General features: G+C 40.8%; 1 protein-coding gene across 3 annotated transcripts in view; it reads left to right on the top strand.

Moving 5' to 3' along the window:
- The window catches only part of DEAF1 (DEAF1 transcription factor), a 44078-nt gene that overhangs the window by 8364 nt on the left and 8548 nt on the right, over window positions 1-27166 (top strand). For 2 of the 3 annotated variants that reach the window (XM_026657620.2, XM_026657621.2), the window contains exons 7-10: window positions 256-382; window positions 2515-2643; window positions 6217-6345; window positions 17212-17462. In XM_026657620.2, coding sequence (XP_026513405.1) covers window positions 256-382; window positions 2515-2643; window positions 6217-6345; window positions 17212-17462 — 636 coding nt within the window. Of the gene's footprint in view, window positions 1-255; window positions 383-2514; window positions 2644-6216; window positions 6346-17211; window positions 17463-18572; window positions 20052-27166 lie in introns of those variants that run through there. The other variant, XM_026657622.2, reaches the window with a different exon arrangement.

Genomic DNA, 27166 nt, shown 5'->3' on the forward strand with positions numbered 1-27166 from the left:
AACTGTTCTCTTTGGCCTGGAGAGAAGAAGCAAATATCTCTGCTGTAGTCTTAATTGGCACTTTGACAAAATGCAGCAGCAGGGAGAGCCCAATGGTTTGTTAGCTCTGTGTTCCTCAGGAAGAGCTGCTACATATAAAACAGTATGCTCCCAGCTGTGTCTGGAGAGTTAGAGCAAACATGATCAAGTTGAAAAAGGACAAAGAGTCTTAATAAGAAAGCTCCTATAATAACTGCTCATTTCTCTTTCTCTCAGAGTGGCCCAGTACGATTGTTTGTCCCTTATAAAAGGCGAAAAAAAGAAAACGAGTTGCCTACAACTCCAGTGAAAAAGGACTCTCCCAAAAACATCACCCTGCTTCCTGCTACCGCTGCTACCACTTGTAAGTTCCCTTCTGGAATAGACCTGCCGGTTCTTTATTAGAGGAACATTGTCATGATAGATAAATCATATTTTGTCTTCTTTGCTCGATTTCCATATTAATGACATCCTAGAGAATCCAAACGGAAAGGCTTTAATAAATTTGATTGTTAGTTTAGCTTTGGTATGTCATTTTGATTGGACAGTGAAACTAGACTGGTCTGATTAGTCAGTTTCATTTCTTAGTTCTTGAGCATGAGCACAGTGTTGCAAACTCAGTAGAAAAATGTTCAGTCTGTTTCTAGGAAAATATTTTTTTAAGAATCTTGAAAACCTTTTGTGTTTGCTAAAACTTGGGTTGTATTTTTTTCTTGCTGCACGGGAAACCTGGATTTCCATTCCCATCCTTGTCTTTTGGTCCAGTGGGCCATCAAAAGCTTTGGAGCCCTGGCCTCGTTCCGTAGAGGTTAGAGGTAGATTTTCCAGAACTAGGTGCCTAACACCTGTTGATTTGACTTTCAGTGGGAGTTAAGCAATAGTACTTTGAAAATTTACCCCTTTGTGCTCTTCAGGAGACTCGGGTTCCATTCTTTATGCTGGTCTCTTGCTTTCCGAGAGCAGGCAGGGTCTGTATATTCAGCCTCACACTGTTTCTTGAGATATATTAAAAGAATCTAAGCTGCTGGAATGGTCTCTGATCTGGACGTTTTTAGTGAGAACTGCTGTATGGGCCATCTTCACCTTCAAACAGGTTTCTCAGAATATATTAAACTTAAGTCCTATCTAGATACCATGTAATCTTTCTGTATTTTGTTTCTCATTGTTTTTGATTACCAAGATACTTGTGTGAAAACAAAGATTCATTTTTATAAACAGTCTGCTTCCATTTCCTGATACCTTCAGTGATGTCATAGTTCAGTGTATGTGACTTTCCAGTCTCTTCCTGGTAGTGAAGTCTCAGCATTTGGATTGCAATATTACTGAATGAGTTGGCCAGGAAGGGACATTCCTGTATTGTCTGAAAGAAAATTTTTATTAGCCAAGAAAAATAGTTAACTGTCAACAACACTGAGAAAGCGAAAATATAGACAATAGCAGTATATGGCAATTAAGTGGAAGTTTGGTTGAAATGTAAAGCAGTTCAATTTTAAGGGAAGAGGTCCAGAATTTGGGTTGACTCGATCGCTTGCAGAATCCTGCAGACTTCAGCCTCATGATCAAAGCCTTGTGCTCAGGGGGTTCAGAAATTGGTTTTTGTTGATCAGTTTTGTTTTAAAAACACAATTGAACACAGGTTCTCTGGCTCTCTAACATGCTCAAATGAGCTTCTGAAATAAAGATGAGCCTATTTGAATGTTACTAGTAGTAACCACAATCTTGTAACCGGTCCTTGCAAGAATGAGAAATGGCTGCAGATACTCAAACTTGTGTGTGTGTTTTTGTGAAAAGATCTATCTGAACATATAATTGGCACAGGAGTGAGTCCAAGATGACAGGTGTGATTCCTTTCCTTGGGCTTGATTAGGGGAGTTTAAAAAGATAGGTTTGTTTTAAGATCTTTCTAAACACCTTAGTCCACTGTCTTTGGAATTTTGGTATGGAAGGATTTTGTGGCTTTAGCGTTGCATATTGTTCGTTGTTTCAGAGTGGTGTTGGTCACCTTTTAAGGGAAATACGGTAATATTAGTCCAAAGAACCAAAGTATAGTGGAAGTATATTGAGGCGAGTCTAGTTTCTCAGACCAGTAATAGCTGCTCTCACTAAAGTTTCCATGTATTCGAGATCTGCCCTGTTGCTTTATTTTCAGTTGGCTTCTGTGTTGCGGCATCAGTTGTGTAGTGATTTGAAATGATTGTGATGCAATAGGAATAAAACTGTGCAGGACTGATCTGGGCACCACACTTCAGGGATTAAAATGAGCCATAACTCTGGGAAGCTGATGTGTGCACAATGAATTCAGAAGCCAAAATGAGATTTTTGTTTCCATTTACCATTCTGTGCGATGGAGGTGTTATCCAAATATTGATAACACAGGTCAATTACTGATCTGTGAATTCTGTGACTTAGGATGATTCAGAACAGGGAGATCAACAGCTAAACAACCAAGGCTTCAGAGTTGAGCACTAATTATGAAAGTGCTTCTGCTATTTCCAGTCACCGTGACTCCTTCAGGACAGATCACTACTTCTGGTGCTCTGACCTTCGACCGTTCATCAACTGTGGAGGCCACAGCTATCATCTCAGAAAGTCCATCCCAGGGTGATGTATTCGCTGGCGCCACTGGTAAGTCCTCAAAACACACATGCAGTTTGCAGTAGTGACGTGTGGGGGGTTCTGAACTCCCGTTGCCAAAAGAGGAAGGGCTTTGAAAGCAGCTGTGAGATTTTTCTTCAAGGGCTTAACCAAAGGGTATAGATCATTCATTCTCTTTTCCTCAGTTTGAAATCTTGTCAATTTAATAAAATAAGTTAAAAATACTGCGTCCTCCTTGGTAATTTTTGTGTTTTTTACAGACACATCTTCCATTTTTGTTTTCCTCTTCCCCTTTTACTCTGAAAAAACAACCCCCCAAAAGGGAAAACTGTCTGTGCAATGAAACTGACTGAATGAAAAATGCTGTCATATCTCCAAAGTAAACTGAAAAAATAGAAATATTTTCCCCCTACTCTTTCAATGATAATTTAAGTATTACTTGAAGGCCCGCACAGTGGAAGGTAAAACAGTGTAATGAATTAATAGCTCATCTGGCAATTCAAATAGTTCTGAAGAAGGAACAAATACCAATGTTAAAAACATACCCAACAATAGCATAGAGTCTCTTGCTTTAGAGTTTGGATTAAATAAAGTCCAAGTTGTGTATCCTGTAATTTTTTTTAAAGTCTTCTTTCTATGTGTTTATTGTAAAACCTAAGGCGTTTTTTGCCTTCTTCTGCAGCATGGGGTATGGGTCGCTTGCAGTATTCTCTGGTATATCTCAATCATTTCCCTGCAATTTCAGGGGCCTTGGGCACTGGTACAACTTGGTCCCTCCTATACTCCGCATGTGTCACGTAATAGTCTAGTATCCTGTAATACAGTAGTTTTAGTCTCATTTCAATTGTTGGGTTTAGTGTGCGGGTGCTGTACGAAGTCGGTGGCCTGTGATATACAGGTCAGGCTAGATGATCTGGTGGTCCCTTCTGGCCTTAAACTCTGTGCCTCTAACCCAGTGGTTCTCAACCGTTCCAAACTACTGTACCCCTCTCAGGAGTCTGATTTGTCTTGCATACCCCCAAGTTTCACCTCACTTAAAAAGTTCTTGCTTACAAAATCAGACATAAAAATACAAAAGTGTCAGCATTTTACTGAAAAACTGCTGACTTCCTCATTTTACCATAGAATTCTAAAATAAATCAATTGGAATATAAATATTGTACTTACGTTTCAGTGTATAGTATGTAGAGCATTATAAACAAGTCACTGGCTTTATGAAATTTTAGTTTGTACTGACTTCGCTAGTGCTTTTTCTGTAGCCTGTTGTAAAACTAGGCAAATATCTAGATGAGTTGATGTACCCCCTGGAAGACCTCTGCATGCCCCAAGAGGTACATGTACCCCTGGTTGAGAACCACTGCTCTAACCTATGCACACTACCAGCCTGGAAATTACATACAAAAGGAATACAGTCTGAAGGCAAGTTCAGTGGAACTAAAGTTTTCTTTGTATTAACCTTGCAATGTGTAGAATAGTGACACTGAAATGTAGTTACCATACTATGGGCAAAATTTCTGAAAGGGCCTCAACCCACCCTCTGAATATCTGTTGAAGTCTTGTGTGTCCACTTTTTGTGCAAACAATTTTGCATGGCCAAGTTTTGGTGGGTGCAAAACTGGTATGGGACGTTTACTTTAAGATATAGTGGTATGGTGATAGAACATGGTGAGATACTGTTTGAGGGGCAGTGTGGTATGGTGGAGAGGGCACTGGAATGGGACACACAAGACCTGTGTCACTCCTGCTGGCCTGCTATGTGACCTTGGGCAAGTCATTTAACTGCTCTGTGCCTCAGTTTCCCCATCTGTAAAATGGGGCTACTGATACTAGCCTCCTTTTGTAGAGTGCTGTGAGGTCTAATGATGACAAGTGCTATATGAGAGTGTATTATTTAAGTGTATTATTTAAAGCATATTGAAAATGAAAAATATGGCTGCATATTGTTGCTGTAATAAGAGTTATTTATTCATAAGTGATTATTAGCTACTAGACTAACTTGATTTATGTACAGTGTACTGTACAACAGTTCTTTTCATATAACAGCCTTCATATGAAGCCCCACCAAATATTTTTTCCAGGGAGAGGTAGGCTAATGAACTGTAATGCAGTGCAGTGGCTTTCAGATAGTTGGAGAGGAAACACTGTGCATAGAGGGAGTAGAACATAAGATAATGCAATCTGCCAGGAGAGATGTGAGTTTTGAGCTAGATTATGTATTTGGGCTTTATTAGCTCTCTCTCCTATAGTTTAATACAGGCTTTTGCCTTCTATGCAACATTGAGGTGCACAACATGAAAAGAGAAGGGAATGAGGAGAATAGGGTATTCCGAATCACTCTAGTACAGTGGTTCTCAGCCCGCCGGCTGTTTGCGGCCCAATCAGCACACAGCTACGGCCCATGTGACATCAGGGCCATACGGGTAGTATATATTTTGTTTGGATGCGGGCCACATAACACATAGAAAGCTGCATATGCGGCTCACAGTGGTAAATAGGATGAGAACCACTGCTGTAGTATATTGCAAACCTATTTAAGGTGTGGTGTGAGATTTCAGCACATTGCTGTTCAGCTCCATGCTCGCTTACCAGTAGTTGTTTATGGCATAGTGTCTAGAACACAGAACGGGCAGCCAGGAGACCTGGGTTCTAGTGTCAGCCCCGCCTTAGAATTACTGTGTGACCTTGGGCAAGTCCTGAACATCTGTACTGTGCCATCTTTGAGAATCATAAAACCTTTATCAAGCATTTTGGAATCTTTGGATGATCTTGACAATATAGAAGTTTGGAGGGGAGGGGTGATAGTCTTTGTAGAAACCTTAAAAAGTGAAAGAGGAGACTCACATGGCGTAACAGTGGATGGACTCTTTGTCTGGCAGCAATGTCAAATTATCATAGGTAGCGAGTTATATGGGCCCGTGGGGCCCATGCTCCACCAATATTCAGGAATGTGGGCCTGGCTCCACCAATGTTTGGGCTTAAATTTTCAAAACCACCCCGTCCATAGGACGGACCGGGGCAACGCCCTGGGCCCTGTGCTTTGGGGAGCCCCACGCTTCAGGGGGACACGGGGTCCAGGGCAGCCTGAGGGGTTAGCGGGCTGCTGGCGCCAGCAGCAGCAAGCGACCTAGCCCACCCTGCTCCTGCTCCGCCCCCTCCCTGCCACCATTCCACCCCTTCCCCCAAGCCCTCGCCCCACCTTTTTCTGGCTTCGGCCCCCTCCCCCAAGTGACGCCAGGAGCCGGCAGGGCGGGTTGGGGCCGGGTCGCTTGCTGCTGCCGGTGCCAGGCCCCCCGCTAACCCCCCAGGCTGCCCTGGACCCTGCATCTCCCCAAAGCGCGGGGCCCCGCAAAGCGCAGGGCCCGGGGTGGTTGCCCTGGTCCCTCTTATGGACAGGATGGCTCTGCTTGGATCTGTTCTGGGCACCACCAAAAATTATACAAACCTGGCGCCCCATGAAAATCACACCATTGTTTCCAGAAGCATTCATAATGCTTATAGTTACCACAGATTTTGGAAACCCACGTTAATCTAAATACAAAAAATGTCAAAGCAATGTATAACAAGTGCTTTATGGGTTTATAATACCGTTCCTTCTTCCAATAGTTCAAGATACTACTGTCCAGCAACCTTGCCGTGTCAGTCATCCAGAACCTCACTATCCAAGTTATCAGGACAATTGTCAGATTTCACCTTTTCCAGAAGCTGCACTGCCAACTTCCCATCCCAAAATAGGTAAGTCTTATCTCTCTAAAATAAACCACAGTTTGCAGTACCTGGGCTTACCCCATAACCTCAACTTCTTCCTTAGCTAATGATCTTACAAAGAATTAAATTTACTCCTATGTTCCTTAGCTTGACTAAGGTTAAGAATGGGAGAGGGCAGGAATCTGTTCTTTGTAGAAGGTTTTCCACTTCTTCCTTGAAACCTTAAGAACCTTTTTTTTGTTTGTATCACACAGGGTTACATTAAAATCCCACTTCCTAAATCTGATAGGTTTCCTTTAGCACCTTTTCACAGAGCTGTGTTTTGATGTTGTCAGCCAGGAGCTTTGCTGATTTTGACTAATAAAGTCCTGTATTTGAGGTACCCTTTCCCACTCTCCAAATACAAATCCACATGCAGCTATTCCCATTCCTTTCTGTGGATCAGCAGGTTTTCGGTCACCTTCCTGGGAGATTTTTCTTTCCCCCCCCAGGTATAATCTTATGATTCCATGCTCCCAAATCAATTCTCCGTCCCTGGAGACTATGAGATGTATCATCCCAGAATGATATTTGTGGTTTAGCAGGTTTCACTGCAGATCAGGGATCTGTTCTGCTGAGGACAAAGCTGCAGAAGGCAAATCATGTTCTGTTGAGAAGATGAGAATAAAGGTGCCAGATGTAAATCAGGCATTTAGTGACTTAACAAAGTTGAGGATAAGGTGGTTTGCTTTTTTGTTGTCTATTTTGCTGTATATTTTTTTCTGTAGGATTAATACATTTTATCTCAGAAAGTTTACATAACTGCATTACTTGGAATGTGCAGTCTTGCCAAAGTTGTGTGTACGTACTTCCTGGTTTGGAAAGAGATGTAACCTTTGTTGGTATCTTACTGTGTCTTGTGGAAGTTTTGGGGAGAACTGGTGGAGTTCTGCAGCAAATGCTACAAAGCTCTTTCCACATGACAACTGCGTTGTGTTAGACTGTCTCCCCGGTCAGAGTTCAAAAATAGTTTTGTAAAAACTTATTGTGCAGCTCTCTTTTAAACTGTGCTGGTTTCCTTAACTGGGCTTGAAAGTTGTAGTGTGGACAGAACGTTAGAATCAAACTTTAAAAAGAGAGCACAGTAGATTTTCCCTCAAAATCAAGTTTTACTGAATCAAATCCCTGTTTTACAACTGCTGTTTTGGTGCAGAAGATAGCTTGTGAGGCAAACAAGGAGATACTCCCCATTCCTTTAGAAGGAATCCTTCATACAAGCACCGCTCTCCTTCCACATAGTCAACCTGTCAAGAAAAGCTCAACCTGTCAAAAGCAAACTGGGAGTTACACAGATTGGTAACTGTGATGCACTTAGTGCCTTTTAACCAGTCCCTCAGGAATGGCAACTGACAGATTTTGTGATATATCTGAAGACTGGGGAAGGTGTTTACCGGATTTGAAAGAGGAAGAGCTATTTCCAAAACATTGCAACTATGCAGATTGGGAGCAGCATACGTTTTCTAGGTATAAAGTCTAAATTCTTGGCTGATAACCTTTTATTTTCCCAAAATGTGTATTCTCTAGTGCACTCAGTGCAATATAATGCATAGGTACTAGGGTCCTTCCATACAGCACTAATGACCCGATGCCAGCATAGCAATGATTTTTTTAGTGGATGTAGGATAAGATCTGAATATGACTGACTTGTGCCATTTATATACACCTCTACCCCAATATAACGTGACCCGATATAACACAAATTCGGATATAACATGGTAAAGCAGTGCTCTGGGGGGCTGCACACTCTGGTGGATCAAAAAAGTTCGATATAACGCGGTTTCACCTATAACGCAGTAAGATTTTTTTGGCTCCCGAGGACAGCGTTATATCGAGGTAGAGGTGTATTTGTCTTCTGAAGTCAATGTGATTATAGTATTTTGTACAGAAAAAAAGATTTATTTTCTACTAATTAGTTCCAAAAATTAGCACAAGTCTTATGAACTGCAATGTTTTGTCTTACCAGTTCCAATAATCAGTACTTTACATCTGGTAAAGTAGATAACCAAAGTATGGATTCTTGTGCTATCTATCAAGAAACTTAACCAGTCTTTGTTTAAACAGAATTACACTGTATTAGCAAAACAACTTTCCATCTGTACTGCTTAAAAGTATCTGTCTGAAAGAATGGCAAAAATTTTTATGTGATCTAAACATATCCCTCCTTCACAATGTTTATGACTCTTGGATTCCTGTTCTCGTTGCTGGGACAGATCTTGGTTTGAAAATAATTGAATATGTAGATCCTGATTGTACTGACAAGTAAGGTGGCATCTTACAGATGCTGTGTGTCCTACACTTCAGTGGAAGTTTTTCTAATATATTAATTCTAGTGTGGCTTATCATTGATAGGTATTGTGGAAAAGCTGTGTACATGGTGGGATTTCAAGAAAGAGCTTAGTCACTAAATGTTGGCAAAACGCTTTATGCTCATAGAGCTTGTGCCTATTGAAATTAAGGGGAGATATGCTGCTGCTATTTATATATATTGCAGTAGCATCTAGAGGCCCCAGCTGAGACCAGGCTTCAGTGGGAGCAGGAACGGGCCCATAGGGTTCCATAGAGCCATTCTGCATAAGAATTGGTAAGGAGTATATTGATCACTGGAATGCAAATTTCCATTGGAATAAGTGGTTGATATCTTTCACTGAAAGATGAATTTAAATTTATTGTTTAAAAGTCTGGCCCCTGTCTCAAACTTCAGCCATTTTTCCTGTAACTGGGAAACGTGTAATAGCACTTTGCACTTTTCTATTGTGCCTTTCCTCTGAGTATCTTAAAGCATTTTACAAACAAATAACCCTTACAATACCCTATGAGCTCGGAAAGTGTTATAATTCTATAGATGTGGAAAACTGTGTTTAAATGACTTGTCCAGTCACATGACAAATTAGTGGCAGAACCAGGACTAAGAACCCAGAATGCCTGACTCTCACAACTATGCCCTTCATCCTCCTTCTAACTAGTCTATAGCCTATGGTAGGCTTGGATGGGTGCAATTTAAAACCAAAATTAATAAGCAATTGAGAAATCACATCTAAGCATGCTCAGTGGGTTTCTGAACGCTTTATATAATTATTTGCTGCAACATTAATACAACATTAAGTTAACTTTTACATTCAGGTATAAGGAGTGGTCTCTAATACTGATCTCTTCCACTTAATTTTACATGTCACTTGTAACAGACAGAAGTGTTGGGTTGTTCTAAGTTCATGGTGTCCCTTTAAAACAGCAGTCCCCAAATTGTGGGACGTCTTCCCCACCCCCCAGGGGGTCACAGAGGACCGTTTGGGGGGACACAGCAGGGCCAGGGCCAGCCCCCATGGGGGATGGGGAGGGAGAGCCACCAACCCTGCTCAGCCCCCGGCCTTGGCTGCAGCTGCTAGCCTCCACCACAGCCTGGCCGCCTCAGCCCCTGTCCAAGTCTCCGTTCCCAGCCCCAGCTCCAGCCCCCTTACCCCTGTCCATGTCCAGTTCCTCCCCACCCCCCTGGCAGTCATGGAGTGCAGACAGGAGTAAGGGGGGCACTACCCTCAAAAGTTTGGGGGCCACTGCTTTAAAATGAAGTTGGACAACAAGCATAGAGTAGGCAAGTACTCTGCTCTGGCTGGTTGCTGCATTAAATGTCCTAATGGGCCTTTTGCTTCTCTAATTTCTGATTCTATGAAGCCATTCAGGAAGGAGTCAAATGAATGTGTATTCATGTGGCATCTAATGAAATGCTGAGGTTATTGACAGTCGGGAGCTGAAGGTGAACAGTTTTTAAGCCCTTTTATTAATCCTCTTATGTTCCAAGAAATGGATATGTAAATACAGAAATGAGCTGAGCAGCTTGTAAGCCAGAAGGAAAAATTAATTTCCTCTTCCCTTTTTAACCCTCATCAGGCCTTTCTATTTTTTAATGCTTTTATCAGATAAATTGAAGTCCACGTTACAAAGCAAAGATTTGATAACATAATTACTAGGCCACTCATATTCTTCAGTATTTGCTTTCTGTTTTGACAGAAGTTTGGCTTTGGCACAGTGTGATGGCCCAGATATTTCAGGACAGGAAGCATGTCTGCAATGCCTGTATTCACTTGTTTTGGAGTTGTGGCCTGTAATACAAGATATTACAATAACAATATTTTTAAAGTGAGGCTAGGCCTCTGCTGATCAGTTTGTAAGCATGTGAGAATTTTTGTTAACTGCGAAGTGATTCAGTTACATGGCTAACTTGTGTGCATTGGGATAACTTTTTAATACATCTTTCCAGACAGATTTTGATTCTCTTTAATCCCGAAGTAGCATATGACATTTTATAGCTTCACTTTGCACTACCGGGTGGAGCAATGCGATAAATTTCTGCTCTGTCAAAAATAAAATTTAAATCTTTGCTTCTCTTTCAGGGCTTGAGTCTATTGATTAAATATTGGTCTTTTCACAAAGGAAGTGAATGAAGTTTGTAAACATTGACTGGCATTTACCGAGTCTTATGCTAACACTGAGAGAGCACAAATACTTCCTATTAGATAGTGTTATCAAATGTCAAACTGTAGTCCTTATTGTGTAGAAAATCCAGCATTGGAAGAAGTTGTTGGCAAACAATCTCTTATGAAAGAGGGCAGGTCTCCTTTCTATCTCTAAATACAAATAGTACTGTGATTATAGTGTGCAAACATCTGTTTAATTTACTGTCTTAATAAGGGCTTTAGGGCAAAATGACAGTTATCTGCTTCATGTTCCTACACTCACAGTGCTACCTGTCCGTAAAGGTCACCTGTCCAACATACCGTATCATACAGTTGGCTACTTCTGGTTTTCAGAAAGTACTAATCTCATCTAAATTCATGACAAGATTTGTCTTGCTCTTGCTGTTTGTATATCAAGTGATAAATTATGACCTGAAAATTGCTAACATGTTGTTACATTTATTTCAATCCCTGACTTACTGAATATTCAGTATTCGATGCAGTGAAATCACTTCTTGACAAGAACTTCACTAAGCCGAGGTTCACTACAATCAAAACTGCATTTCACACATTGCTGCAGTTTACTGAAGCAATTGAGGACTTTCAGTTTACTTCAGTACAGCCCCAGTTCAGGAAAGCACATAAACCCATCCCTATTCAGGACAGCATTTAAGCTTGTGTTTACTTTGAAGTATGTGTTTGGGGCAGTGGTTCTCAAACTTTTGTGCTGGTGACCCCTTTCACACAGCAAGCCTCTGAGTGCAACCCCCCCTAATAAATTAAAAATACTTTTTTATAAATTTAACACCATTATAAATGCTGGAGGCAAAGCGGGGTTTGGGGTGGAGGCTGACAGCTCGCGACCCCCCATGTAATAACCTCGCGACCCCCTGTTTGAGAACCCCTGGCTTAGGGCATAAGCCCATGCGTAAAATGGACAGGAATGCTTTCCTGAATTGGGACCTATAAATGGTGTTTCAATGTATTTGAGTTTCTTATAGCTAGGTTCCACTGTGCTAAGTTCTGTTTTCCCAGTCTGAAGCAAAAGAGGACAAAGACTGTTTTCCCTGGCTTTGCTTTCACCTCTGCTGAGGAGATTAGCCTGACAACCTGAAGAGGACTGTTAGTATCTAATGACAATATCCCTATGATTCCAAATACCTACGCCAAGTTTTTCAAAGTCCAGTTCCCATTAAAGTTACAGGGAATTGTACATCCAGATCCTTTAGATGCTTTGAAGATTTCAGTCCTGGTGTGTTGCTTTATTTTCAAGAACTTCCTCCGTAGTAAGCTTTCTATCTTAACTCTAGAGCTGGTAGCCACCATTTTAATGAAAACAATATTTTGTACCCTGCAGCAGCATTTACTCTGACAAACACTCTCTTCAGAGATGAGCTAACCTTCACAATGCTGCAGCACTAGATGAAGACTTAGCCTGAAGTTGTTACTGAAAGCACTGTTACATTCAGGTGTATTCATCATGCAGGAGGTAGAGGAGGATCTGCCTATGCCAAATGGAGAGACAAACTCGGTAGGGAGAGAAATTTTATTCTGACCCTTCTCAAAGGCTATCATCAGACAGTGGTGGGAATTGAAAACACCATTATTATGTCCTTAACACTATTATTTCCAGCTGTGTTGGACATTGCTCTGCGACCAATGGTATTTGTAGAAATGCTTCTGTCACTAGTGTATAAATATGCCACTGTATGTTTTTTAACAATGAAGGTATTTACTAGGGCTGTCAAGCGATTAAAAAAAATAATCGCGATTAATCACACTGTTAAGCAATAGAATACCAATTGAAACGTATTAAATATTTTTGGATGTTTTCTACATTTTCAAATATATTCATTTCAGTTACAACACAGAATACAAAGTGTACTCACTTTATTTTTGATTACAAGTATTTGCACTGTAAAAAAACCAAAGAAATAGTATTTTTCAATTCACCTAATACAAGTACTGTAGTGCAATCTCTTTATCATGAAAGTAGAACTTACAAATGTAGAATTATGTACAAAAAAAAAAAGCATTCAAAAATAAAACAATGTAAAATTTTAGAGCCTGCAAGTCCACTCAGTCCTACTTTAGCCAATCGCTCAGACAAACAAGTTTGGTTACAATTTGCAGGAGATAATGCTGCCCACTTCTTGTTTATAATGTCACCTGAAAGTGAGAACAGGCGTTCACATGGCACTGTTGGTAGCCGGCGCCTCAAGATATTTACGTGCCAGATGCGCTCAAGATTCTTATGTCCCTTCATGCTTCAACCACCATTCCAGAGAACGTGCTTCCATGCTGATGATGGGTTCTGCTTGATAACGATCCAAAGCAGTGCGGACTGACACAGGTTCATTTTCATCATCTGAGTCAGATGCCACCAGCAGAAGGTTGATTTTCTTTTTTGGTAGTTCGGGTTCTGTAGTTTCCGTATCTGAATGTTGCTCTTTTAGGTCTTCTGAAAGCATGCTCCACACCTCGTCCCTCTCAGATTTTGGAAGGCACTTCAGATTCTTAAACCTTGGGTCAAGTGCTGTAGCTATTTTTAGAAATCTCACATTGGTACCTTCTTTGCATTTTGTCAAATCTGCTGTGAAAGTGTTCTTAAAACGAACATGTGCTGGGTCATCATCCAAGACTGCTATAACATAAAATATATGGCAGAATGCAGGTAAAACAGAACAGGAGACATACAATTCTCCTCAAGGAGTTCAGTCACAAATGTAATTAACGCATTTTTTTAACGAGCATCATCAGCATGGAAGCATGTCCTCTGGAATGGTGGCCAAAGCATGAAGGGGCATACAAATGTATAACATATCTGGCATGTAAATACCTTGCAATGCCAGTTACAAAAGTGCCATGCGAACGCCTGTTCTCACTTTCAGGTGACGTAAACAAGAAGCGGGCAGCATTATCTCCTGCAAATTGTAACCAAACTTGTTTGTCTGAGTGATTGGCTGAAGAAGGATTGAGTGGACTTGTAGGCTCTAAAGTTTTACATTGTTTTATTTTTGAATGCAGTTATTTTTTTGTACATAATTCTACATTTGTAAGTTCAACTTTCATGATAAAGAGATTGCACTACAGTACTTGTATTAGGTGAATTGAAAAATACTATTTCTTTTGTTTTTTTACTGTGCAAATATTTGTAATAAAAAATAAATATAAAGTGAGCACTGTACACTTTGTATTCTGTGTTGTAATTGAAATAAATATATTTGAAAATGTAGAAAACATCCAAAAATATTTAATAAATTTCAATTGGTATTCTATTGTTTAATAGTGCGATTAATCGCAATTAAGTTTGAGTTAATCACGTGAGTTAACTGCGATTAATTGACAGCCCTAGTATTTACGTTTGCTTTTTGTGCCTAGTATACTCATAGGTGTCCGCTTTGGCAATGGCAAGCTATGCTGGGGATTACTAGCCTGCTAAAACTGAAGCCTCTGCTTGTTTGTTTGTTCTGTGAATCCTAGCCACCATGGGTTGTTTCATCTTAATAGCCAAACATAACAGCAAGAGACTTTGAATATATTGACAGGGAAAAATTCTTGAAATAGAGTACCAGATTGTGTTGCCACACTTTGATAGCTAACAGATCTGATTCAGTAAGGACATTTTTTTGGTGGATTTTTAGATACTCATTCTAAAATGATTAAAAGGATTCCTCAAGTTGAGTAAGATTTCACTGGGAGCTGAATGTGTTGAAGAACACAATTTGTGAAACTGTGCAATATAACAAAGGGGGCACTTAATCAGTCCCTTCTAGGCCAGTTAGCGGCTCCAGCAAGGTTCCCCGGTGAAGGTGACTTCACCAGCACAGTGCATTCAGGAGTGTATCCAACTGAAGAGGAAGCCAGAAATCTGTGACAGTGCTGAAAGTTACTGGATCTAAAGAGATGCAAATGAGAGGCTCCTGGGTGCACTCAGCCACGTCACAGATGCTGTGGATTGCAAGGTATCTTATGTCACTGAATGGTTCATTCCGAGCTAACTTCAGTGAACCAGTGGAATAGTGTTTGTTTTAACAGTTAAAGTAAACTTATTTCAGTACTGGATGCCCCCCCCCATCCACAGCCTGATTAATAGCAGGAGCGGCTGTTTACCTTGTAAATCTGGGATTAATTCAGTTTTCATCTTATCACTGCAGTTCATTTGGCCATTTTTGACACTCCTAGATACTCTTCCTGTGACTGACACAATAGAAATACATATATGGATAGCTAATGTATTTTGAAAGTTGGTGGTGTTTTGCTAAATTCCTTCGTAGGCCTTTTTAGCAATATGGTAAATATGAAAAAGTCATGGCAAGGAGCAAAGAAGAGTGATGTTTTGTTCTTTCTAATACACCTTTGTTGTAGCATGTGTGTCTGACTTAGCCATAATTAGACTTCTAGAGAGATTTAGAATAGAAATTTTGGGACGGTGCAGCTATAGTCTGTTAAATGTTCATCGTTCTGTATTAATCTCAAATACCTCTACGCTGTCCTCGGGAGCCAAAAAATCTTACCGCGTTATAGGTGAAACCGTGTTATATTGAACTTGCTTTGATCTGCCGGAGTGCGCAGCCGCGCCCCCCCGGAGCGCTGCTTTACCGCATTATATCCGAATTCGCGTTATATCGAGGTAGCGGTGTATTTTGATTAAACATTCCATGCTACAGTGAATGCTAGTGCAACCAGCCTCCCACATGTTACATGAATCAGTTTGACATTATGAACGCTTGCAAAAACAATGCGTAAGAATTTGTGGTCCCTGCTTTGCTTTGGGTTAGTTCAGATGACAGTGAGTGAAGAAGGAATATGTGGCAGTGGGGAATTGCCTAACTGCCTGAACTTAGTTTCCAGATGTTCTTACATTTAGGGATATTTTTAAAAGGTGTAGAAGGGGTGTGTGTGTGTGTGTGTGTGTGTGTGTGTGTGTGTAAATGTTTTTAATGAGAGAAGGGGTTGGCTGCACTCCTCTGCAACACAGTCACCCTTAACTCTCTCCTAACTAATTGCTTCATGTGAGAATAAGGCAAATAAGGATAGTCCTGGCTGTTGCATTTGCTCCTGCTTATTCATGGCTCTGTGACATATGATTGCACTTCTCAGGTCACAGCCCCATCTGCTTATAACAAATAAAACTATAACCTACAATTCGGGCCTGCCTGTGCTGATAAGAATATGAGGATAATCGTTTCTCTGTGTCTTCCGTAAGCTAGAAGGGCTCTTGTTGTCGTCCTGTTCCTGCTACGGTGGCTCACTTGGCTGACTCCACCTGTGAAGCTAGGAACAAGAGTGTATGCGATCTGAACAGATACACACTATCCTATGTGACCCTGCTCAACTCATTTTATGAAGGGCATAGTTACAGACTAGCATTCTCAAGTATGGATCTCTGATATTCGTCACCTACTTCCATTTTAGGCAATTAAATAAGAGACCTGATTTTCAGAGGAGCTGAATTCTCCCAACTCCTACCAACATTAACTGAGCATCTCTGAAAATCAGACCTTGCTTAGGTACTTAAATATGAATGTAGGTGATTAACTTTCAGCATGCTCCAATTTCGAATATTTTGGCTACAATACAAGTCTGCCTGTCTCGTTGCACCTTTATCCTCCTCCATAAGGTTTCTAGAAGAATTGTGACACTTTCCAGAATGGGAATTTCATCCCTCAAAGAGCTTTTCAATATATTCAGGGTCCTGTGGATTTTGTGACCAGGGATTTTTCTCAGAATTATGCTGCAGAGTTATGTTCTGGAATCTAAGCTATCATTTAAAACAACAACAAAAAACAAAAATGTTTCTAGCCCTCATGGTTGTGAAGCAATCCTCCGAAAGTGAATCAGATGTAAACAAATGCAGTTTGTTGTCTTGAGTTTTGCAGACAGCCTGAAACAATAGCTGTGAGCGTGAACTACTACCACCACACACATATATCTTAATATGTAGCTAGCTGTGAAACTCAAAGATGACAAATGTCAACCTTAACTATTTTTGTTGCTGATCATTGTAGCAGAAACAGCCAATTAATGTGCTTCTCCTAGGGCCCCAATCTGTCTTCCATGCCTACCTAGGTTCCAGAAAGCTCAGCTGTCAAGTTGACTGCATTAGGCTTCACTAGAGTAGCACTGTACCTAATTCCTCCCCCTAATAAGTCATAGGCTTTACAGACCTCTCTGTCACCCTGAGTTAAGTTTTTCAAGAGCATATGTTCTTCAGCCCTCAAGTTTGAAAGCTCCACAAGGGATCACTACACACCTCTGTCACTGCTCTGTTGGAAGGCTTGATTCTATTTGTTTAACTGGGTCTTGGTTAGATTGAACTTCTGACTGAGATATGAAAAGAAGCATCTTGTGGAGTTGAAACACTTCAATCCTGTGTGCTTTGTTTTGTTTTCTTAATATTCAGTGTTGACGTCCCTTCCTGCCCTGGCTGTGCCACCCACTACCCCCACCAAAGCCATATCCCCCTCAGTAGTGAATGGACTAGAGATGACAGAGCAACGGAGCTGGCTATACCTGGAGGAGATGGTCAACTCCTTACTGAACACAGCCCAGCAACTGAAGACCCTGATTGAACAGGCTAAACAGGCCAGCTCCTCCTTCCGGGAGGCTGCTGTTACTCAAGCGAAAATCCAAGCCGACGTGGAGAGGAAAGAGGTAACAATGCTGGAGGAGATGACATTGCTTAAATCTGTATTATCTTTGTTTCTGACTACTAAGTGAGCAAAGTGCTACCTTACTCGGCTTCTCCTGTGGTTGGAGTGAAAGACTGACAAATGAGCATAGTCTCAGAAACCTTGAGTCCTATTCATCACCCCTGCAGCATCCTCGTAACTTCTGTTGAAGTCACTCAGTTACTCGTGTCTTGTGGTGAGGGAAGAGGGCATTCTGGGATTCTAAGAAGCTGAGGGTGCTACGGAAATAGTTTAAACTCTTGCTTCAGTGGTCACAGATTCTGAGCCCTGGCATCAAGGATCAGTTGGTGTCTGGGAAGGGGCTGCTGATTTCATGCAAGACCTACATACCACACAACTAAGAAATAGCAAAAGCTAGACAGTTACTCTGCTTTCTTTATGGCAAGCTAGGAAACATTTAAAAGCTGCTACTCAAGCTGCTGACTTCCTGCTAGAGGAGCAAGGGATGGGGCAGTGGCATGTTACTGAGTGAAGTGGGTTTGGTGGGTTTTTTTGGGGGGGGGGAGAGGGGAGAGTTTACATTGGGCATAACATTTATTCAGCAAATTGTCTTATTTACTGTTGAGATAACAAAGTGTAGCTAGTATCTATTGCCATGGATACGAACTTCTGATACTGTCAGAGCCATTGCTGACTCCAGCCCTGTGGGTCTCCTAGATAAGGGTGTAGAGAGAATCTGTGAAAGACCGTATCTGGCAGGACTTTGATGCTAGAGCGGAGAGCTAGCAGGACAGTCTGAGCAGGATTTTAGTTACTTTAACAAAACTGACTTGTGTTTATACTGGGAAACAGATTGTTCTTTCTTGATTAACACATACAACGGGGGAGAGGGGGAGGGCTAAGTCTCCTCTGCATTCCACCTGGTGTAGTCTTTTACACCTGTTCACAGTGGGTGTCAAATGCTATTTTTCTGATCTAGCACCCATGTTATACAGGTGTAAGGACTACCACAGGGTATGAGGCATTGGAGAATCTGACCCACAGGTCTTTGAGGAGATATGTTGTTTGCAGGCACAGATGTTTTTGTTGTTTTATAATTTGTTGTCTGTTTGTTTGTTTTCCCCCTCTCCAGTTTATGCCCTGTCTTCCCTCAGGGCTCCCAGATGAAGAAGGCTGGTTGGGGCTCTCATTAGAAGGCCATTGATGCTACGCACACTTTATATAAAGGCATCTCTGATGGCAATACAGACTGCTACCCTCCCACCAGGGCTGCGTTTACTCACTTCACTATGCTGCTCCTATTCTCTGCTGGCACAGGAAGTGAGGGATCAAATCCAGCTGTTGCACAGCAGTTCAGAGTGCTAATTTACAGGGCAACTGCTGTGAGCCTGTGAGAGAGAGTGACTTTTTCTCAGTAACATACACCCCCAGCTGTACCATCTCTGGCACTTACATTCTTATTTTGTAATATGTTGTTGATACTTGTTCTGCTGAGTGGGACTATATTCTTTTGAGAAATTGTGTAGGTGGTGTGGTCATTTGTATTGACCCTTAATAACAATTGTAAAACTCTTACTTTTCTGGCTGCACAGATCCCTTTACCTAACCAGAAAAAATACTAATTTACTTTTGGGCCTGCATTACCAGAAATGCTGAATGTAGTAGCTATCTCACTTCTGTTCAAGATCACCACCAGTTTTGTGCCATCTCTTTGCAGTGTTATGTTTTAAGTATTTTGAAATGAAAGATCTTTTCATTAGATAAGAAATGCAGAGCAAGCCCAAATAAGGGATTAAACCAAAACAGAGCTATGGAGTCAGATTTTCCTGGAATATGGATTTGGCACATAGGATTAAAGAAAAAATCTACTAGATTGGAAATCAGCCTGCTTCCACTAATAGGTTGTTCAGTAACAAGCTTTGCTGCTACAGCTGTTAATACAAGCTTCACTCTTTGCACATCTGCAGAACTGTTGCTCAGTTCAGCGACCTGACTCTTATATTGGCATTTGACACCTTATATGTAATGCTTAGTTTAGTTGAAGTGTACATTCACTGCAAAACTTATCCAGCCAATAATAATTGGAATCGGTGCTTCCAGGTTTGTCTAAATTAACTTTTTCAGCCAATGCCTTCTGGAAGAAATCAGAGACAAGGTGGGGGAGGTAATATCTTTTACTGGACCAACTTCTCTTAGTGAAATAGACAAGCTTTTGAGCTTACACAGAGCTCTTCTTGAGGTCTGTGGAAGGCACTCAGAGCATCACGGCTAAATACAATGTGGAACGGATTGTTAAGTGTAAGGAGTTAATGCATGTTGCAAGAAATCATTCAAGGTGAAATGTGCGGTTAACACCTCTGCAGGATGGTTACTGGGTTACGGATTGTTGTAGTGAGCCATAAATCCAGTGTCTTTATTGAGTTCATGATTTTTAGTGTCTAATGGAACCAACTGCAATAACTTCTGGAAAAAATGAAAACCCTGCTAAAACATATAATAAAAACATGTGGCATTATTGGTAAATATATTTAAGCAAAACAAATCTGGATTATTTTTCATGTAGTTATTTCTTGATTTATATTTACTCTAGTGAATTTCACTATAGGGAAGAGCTCAGGGTGCATGGGCAGGGATCATAACATTGGCATTTATTTTAATTACTCTCAAACAGTTGGGCTTTCCACTTTTAATTGTGTTGGTCAAATACTATCTGGATCTGACAATGTTGAAAGCCAGTTGCCTAATCTGTAATACAAGAACCTTTTCTAGCTGAAGTAATCTTTCTGATATTTAGGATGAGTGTGGGTTGGGGATCTTGCTGATACTGCTCCATCACAAGTAACTGCTACTCTAATTGAGTTTTCAGATCTCCACAGTTCAGTGTTGGACAAGAACCGTTTTTTGTAAATATCTACTTTACTTTTTGCATGAACCAGCTAAATGTAAAGAGAATCCATTCTGCAGCAGTACCTGGAATTGAGCAGAGCAAATGTGCATTTGCTACGTTCAGAGAATCCCCAGGGGTTAATGTAGACAAATCAGGAGGGGCTTTCATTGGTTTTCATTACCAGAAATGCTGAATGTAGTAGCTATCTCACCTCTGTTCAGGATCACCACCAATTTTGTGCCAACTCTTTGCAGTGCTACGTTTTAAGTATTTTGAAATGAAAGATCTTTTCATTAGATAAGAAATGCAGAGCAAGCCCAAATAAGGGATTAAACCAGAACAGAGCTATGGAGTCAGATCTTCCTGGAATATGGATTTGGCACATAGGATTAAAGAAAAAATCTGCTAGACTGGAAATCAGCCTGCTTCCACTAATAGGTTGTTCAGTAACAAGCTTTGCTGCTACAGCTGTTAATACAAGCTTCACTCTTTGCACATCTGCAGAACTGTTGCTCAGTTCAGTGACCTGACTCCTTTATTGGCATTTGACACCTTATATGTAATGCTTAGTTTAGTTGAAGTGTACGTTCACTGACAGGAGAAGAAAGCAAACTGGAAAGCTTTCCCATGTATTACCTTTGATTTAGTCTTTTTGGATAGTGAGAAATAATGAAGCAGTGTTGAGAGCCGCTAGTCCTGTATAACACATAGATATCACTATTAAAGACTGGCTAATCCTTAAATATTGCAAATGAACCATGCAGTTTCCAAATGACAGCAATTTAATTGGTGTTGCTGAAGTGAATCAAGCTGTGCCATGTACAGTAAAGGGATATTTGCTTTTCTTGTGTTGAGATCTGTAGAATTCATAACCATGTGAAAGACAGACTTCCACTTCCAGTCGTCGTGGACTGAAAGAGAGATTTGTGCTGGGGATAGGTCTTCATTTGTTACTTGACCATTGATTGAAAAAATGTGTGCAGTCAGATTATTGACATAGACCTTCCTTCTGATATTCTGTACTAATGTTACTGTCTGATGATGGTTCATTTGAGTCACTGGAATGCATTTTTTAAAATCTTTTTTTAAGAGGTGGAGGTTGCAGAGAGAGAATTTTTGGGAAAGGGGACTTGCTAAATGTAGCAAATAAAAATATATTCAGCATTGTGTCATATAAATTGATGAAAGCCAGCAAAACAGGCTTTAGGCTGCAGTTCGTTCCTTAAATTGGTCTGTTGTGTCTGAGTTGGGCAGGAGTGTTAGATCACTGGGTATACTTAGGAACCTGTGGCAATCGCTAGACACTAGATAGTTCAAGTCAGTGTGTGGGTTTAAGGCTGGACTGTAGAGCTTTTAGAAAGAAGATTCATCCAGATACAGTAATGGAATATATATGTAGACAACTCTCGTTCACATTTTTAAAAGGAATATTCGAAAATCCATTCCTCTATCACGTATCTCCCAAATCCTGTGTTCAGGTGTTTATTAGCCTCTGACCAATGATAGCATTACAGATCTCATGCTCATAGCAGGAAAATGCTCCAGTTTAGATGTTTGTGAAGCCCTCAGCTGTTGCATGGAAATGTAGAATCACAAACTCCAAACTTGAACATCTCAAATATTTTCTTTCAAGATATAATTGTAATTTTTAAGCCTACATATATATTCAGGGACTAATTCTGACTGTCCTTTTTCTTTTTTTTAGTTGATTTAAATTGGCTTAAGGAGCATGGTTTGGTGGGTAAAGTGCAGGACTGGGAGTCTATTCCAGGTTCTATTTTCAGCTCTGCCACAAATTTCTTATGTGACCTTGGGTAAGTCACTTAACTGCTCTGTGCCTCAGTTTCCTCAACAATAAAATAACAATAGTACTTACTTTGCAGAGGTTTGGTGAAGTCTTAACAAGTGTTTGAAAAGTTTTGAGAGAGCCCTGGATGGAAGCCACTATAGAAGTACAAAGTATTAATCCAGGCTATTCCCAACCATTTTTTGAATCACACCCTATCTTAGCTATATATATATATTTAACTTGAAAATCCGCCCTTTACAATAGCAAGAAGGATACTGCCACCTACTGTTGCTAATGTGTTTGTTCCGGTCAGATTACTACTTCATAAAAGTATCTGGGTAGCCGTGTTAGTCTGTATCTACAAAAACAACAAGGAGTCTGGTGGCACCTTAAAGACTAACAGATTTATTTGGGCATAAGCTTTTGTGGGTAAAAGCCTCACTTCTTCAGATGCATAGAGTGAAAGTTACAGATGCAGGCATTATATACTGACACATGGAGAGCAGGGAGTTACTTCGCAAGTGGAGAACCAGTGTTGACAGGGCCAATTCAATCAGGGTGGATGTAGTCCACTCCCAATAATAGATGAGGAGGTGTCAATTCCAGGAGAGGAAAAGCTGCTTCTGTAATGAGCCAGCCACTCCCAGTCCCTATTCAAGCCCAGATTAATGGTGTTAAATTTGCAAATGAATTTTAGTTCTGCTGTTTGTAAACAGCAGAACTAAAATTCATTTGTTAATGGTGTGAGGAAGTGAGGTTTTTACCCACGAAAGCTTATGCCCAAATAAATCTGTTAGTCTTTAAGGTGCCACCAGTCTCCTTGTTACTTCATAAAAATGCATGTCAAATGGTACTATAAGAACACCCCTTACCTTTTAAAATGGAGTGATGCTGCAACCCTGTACACCAGACCATAAATCCACTCACTCAGATTTGGCTCAGCCATTCCTCCACCATGCCAGCAAGGAAGGGTCTTTGCCGTCCCATGCCTCCCAGCTCTGGTCGGGGGTGTGGGGTGTGGTCCTGGCCTCCCCCTTGTTGCATCCCCGCTGAGTTCAGGTTCTTAAAAGTGTGTGTGTGTGTGGGGGGGGGTAATGGCTGTTTGGCCCCCTTATCTCTGGCACCCATGGCTGTGCCCCCTAAAAAGTCTGACACCTCCCTCCCCCCGTTGAGAACCTATGTATTAATCAGACACATTTTTTAAATTATCCTCATAGCAGTTTTTTAAAGCTGAAAAATAAGATTCCACCATTTACTGTAGCAACCCCCTTGAAGCAGTTACTGTTACAGTAGAATTGTCTCAGTTTGCACACGGGAGTGTTTCATGCAGGTAGTACTGCATCAGTGCTACAAATGGTTAGGGTATGTTGTCAGTCCATTAGAACCATTACAAATTCACTGTAATGTGGTGTTACTGGTCTAGAGCATTTGTCAAGGCTCCTTTCCCACTCTGAACTTTAGGGTACAGATGTGGGGGCCTGCATGAAAACTTCTAAGCTTAACTACCAGCGTAGATCTGGTCCGCTGCCACCACTCCCAATGGGCTAACTCCCTTCCCTGGGTAGCCTTGAGAGACTCTTCACCAATTCCCTGGTGAATACAGATCCAAACCCCTTGGATCTTAAAACAAGGAGAAATTAACCATCCCCCCCTCCTTTCTCCCACCAACTCCTGGTGGATCAAGATCCAACCCCCTTGGATCTAAAAACAAAGAAAAATCAATCAGGTTCTTAAAAAGAAGGCTTTTAATTAAAGAAAAAGGTAAAAATCATCTCTGTAAAATCAGGATGGAAAATAACTTACTTAAAGAGCCCAGAGGACCCCCCTCTAGCCTCAGGTTCAAAGTTACAGCAAACAGAGGTAAACACCCTAGTAAAAGGTACATTTACAAGTTGAGAAAACAAAGATAAAACTAACACGCCTTGCCTGGCTGTTTACTTACAAGTTTGAAATATGAGAGACTTGTTCAGAAAGATTTGGAGAGCATGGATTGATGTCTGGTCCCTCTCAGTCCCAAGAGCGAACCACCACCAAAAACAAAGAGCACAAACAAAAACCTTCCCCCCACCAAGATTTGAAAGTATCTTGTCCCCTTATTGGTCCTTTGGGTCAGGTGTCAGCCAGGTTACCTGAGCTTCTTAACCCTTTACAGGTAAAAGGATTTTGGAGTCTCTGGCCAGGAGGGATTTTATAGTATTGTACACAGGGGGGCTGTTACCCTTCCCTTTATAGTTATGACAGCATTGATACACATATGCAGTGTTGATCATGTCTGAGTTTCAAAGTTTAAATAACTCCAGCATTTTAAAACTATAATGAAACCAGTGTTAAAAGCCACTTTTTTTTATGCATCATCCCAAAGATTTTCTGAACTGAGACCACTTCTACTATCTCTCTGCAATCAGAGACCTCCTAGAACTAGTCCCAGATATGAGACTGACATCTGTTTCAATGCTTTGGACCTCAGTGCCCATAAGACACACCCAGTACATGTGAACATTTGGTGTGCATGCAGCTGATACTTTAGTTCTGTGTATGGATGTATGTTTTCACATGGAAACACCAGACATCATTTACATACGGTCAGCTTATTGTGAGTGACAGACAGATCTATGTTTTGGCTCAAAGTGATCTCACACGTTAAAGAAAATCCTTTTTATCAACTATTGGTATTTCATGTGTTTGTATAAAAATGAAAGTATCTCAGTATTTGTGTTTTAAACAATAAAATATTTATTGGTATCCAGGAAGTATGATTTGATATTTCATATTTTGATATTCCTGTTTTTTAGTCAAGTAAAATTCTCAGCCACCCTTATTGAAAGACCCTTAAAAGACTACATTTGATTGGTCACTGAATTCTGGTTTCACTGCGTCTTTTTGTTTAAAAAGAGGGGGTGATGGTGGGGGATACTCTGCATTTAAAGGTTGAGGATGCGCAGCATTTCACAGGAGGTGCTTAGTATCTTTCAAGATAAGCCCAAAAGGAATGGATGAAAGGCACAACTTTACACAAAGCCTGAAATGCCTGCAAAATCTAATATTTTTAGTGTTTGTTAAGCTGCCATTTAGTTCGAGCAGGTTTTAGAGAACATGTAAACCCACCAAAAATCCTTTCCCATATTCTGTGCAAAATGAATACTGTTTAAGACATTAAAAAAGCCCAAGACCCTAAGACAATAATATGCATATAAAATATCATTCCTCTGTGAATTAATGTAGAAAAACAATAGAAAAAGTCCCATCCTTTCAATGTAACAGTGCTAGAGGCGATGCTACTTTTAAGGATCAGGCTGAAGATTAGATAATTTAACAGCTGGATTGTCTGAATTGTTTTCCCAGAAAGATTGAAACAGTTCAGGGCAGGAGGGCATGAAATTAAATGAAAAAGGGTCAGGCATTTAAGGAGTCTAGCTGTACACAGATAGTAGTTCGTATATGGATTATGCTACATAGGACAACAATAGGTGCAGTTCAGATCAGTGATTCTCCAAATTTTTCTGGAGACCATATTGTAAGAAAGAGATTCTTTCTCTTGGTTCAGTTCCACGCCCAATTTCCCTCTGCTTGGGTCTGAAGTGTCTCAGTTTCTCCAGACTGCTGATGATCTGTGGCCTGTAATTGGAGGACTCCTGATTCAAATAAATAAAATGGAGGTGAAAATAACTTCATCTGCATATTCCAGGAAGGAGTGGGGCCTGGAGGAGTACCTGACAGGTGTGCTTCCTGGTGGCTATCCTATAACTCTTCACTGAAAATTAGGCAGGGAAGAAGTCCTCAGCTATGGAGCTCACAGCCTGTGGCAGCCCCCTTGAGCTAGAATTCATTGGCTATCAGCATTGTGCATCTGTTTGTGTGACTGTGTAGACCAGGGGTAGGCAACCTATGGCACGTGTGCCGAAGGCGGCACGCGAGCTGATTTTCAGTGGCACTCAAACTGCCCGGGTCCTGGCCACCAGTCTAGGGGGGCTCTGCATTTTAATTTAATTTTAAATGAAGCTTCTTAAACATTTTAAAAACCTTTATTTACTTTACATACAACAATAGTTTAGTTATATATTATAGACTTATAGAAAGAGACCTTCTAAAAACATTAAAATGTATTACTGGCACGCGAAACCTTAAATTAGAGTGAATAAATGAAGACCCGGCACACCACTTTAGAAAGGTTGCTGACCCCTGGTGTAGACCATTGCTGAGGGGTTTGTTGTGGCTGGTTGGGACTGCGCTTGTGTGTGCATGTATTGGAGGGGAATATTTAAAAATTTAACATGCTTCACTTAATCTCAAAAAAGATGTACTGGAATTGGAAAAGGTTCAGAAAAGGGAAACAAAAATGATTAGGGGTATGGAACGGCTGCTATATGAAGAGAGATGAATAAGACTGGGACTTTTCAGCTTGGAAAAGAGACGACTAAGGGGGAATATGATAGAGGTCTATAAAATCCTGACTGGTGTGGAGAAAGTAAATAATTAAGTGTTATTTACCACTTCTCATAACACAAGAACTAGGGGTCACCAAATGAAATTAATAGGCAGCAGGTTCAAAACAAGCAAAAGGAACGCACAGTCAACCTGTGGAACTCCTTGCCAGAGGATGTTGTGAAGGCTAAGACTATAACAGGGTTCAAAAAGGAACTTGATAAGATCATGGAGGATAGGTCCATCAATGGCTATTGGCCAGGATGGAGAGGAATGGTGTCCCTAGCCTCTCTTTGCCAGAAGCTGGGAATAAGCGACGGGATGGATCACTTGATGATTACCTGTTCTGTTTATTCCCTCTGGGGCACCTGGCATTGGCCACTGTCAGAAGACAGGATACTGGGCTAGATGGACCTTTGGTCTGACCTAGTATGGCCATTCTTATGTTCTTAATTGCTGTCATACAGACCAGAGCATTGAGTGCAAAAAAAATAATAATAATAATAATACAATTATAGAAGCAGTGTGGCATTTTCCCACACTTCACGTTAGTTAATTGGTATTATCATAGGTAGTTTGCCTTCCACTTGATACTAGAAGGCCTGTTTTAACCTTCCTGGAAGAACAT

Source organism: Terrapene carolina, unplaced genomic scaffold (genome assembly GCF_002925995.2).
Source record: "Terrapene carolina triunguis isolate 2854851 unplaced genomic scaffold, T_m_triunguis-2.0 Scaffold250, whole genome shotgun sequence".
Lineage (NCBI taxonomy): Eukaryota > Metazoa > Chordata > Testudines > Emydidae > Terrapene > Terrapene triunguis.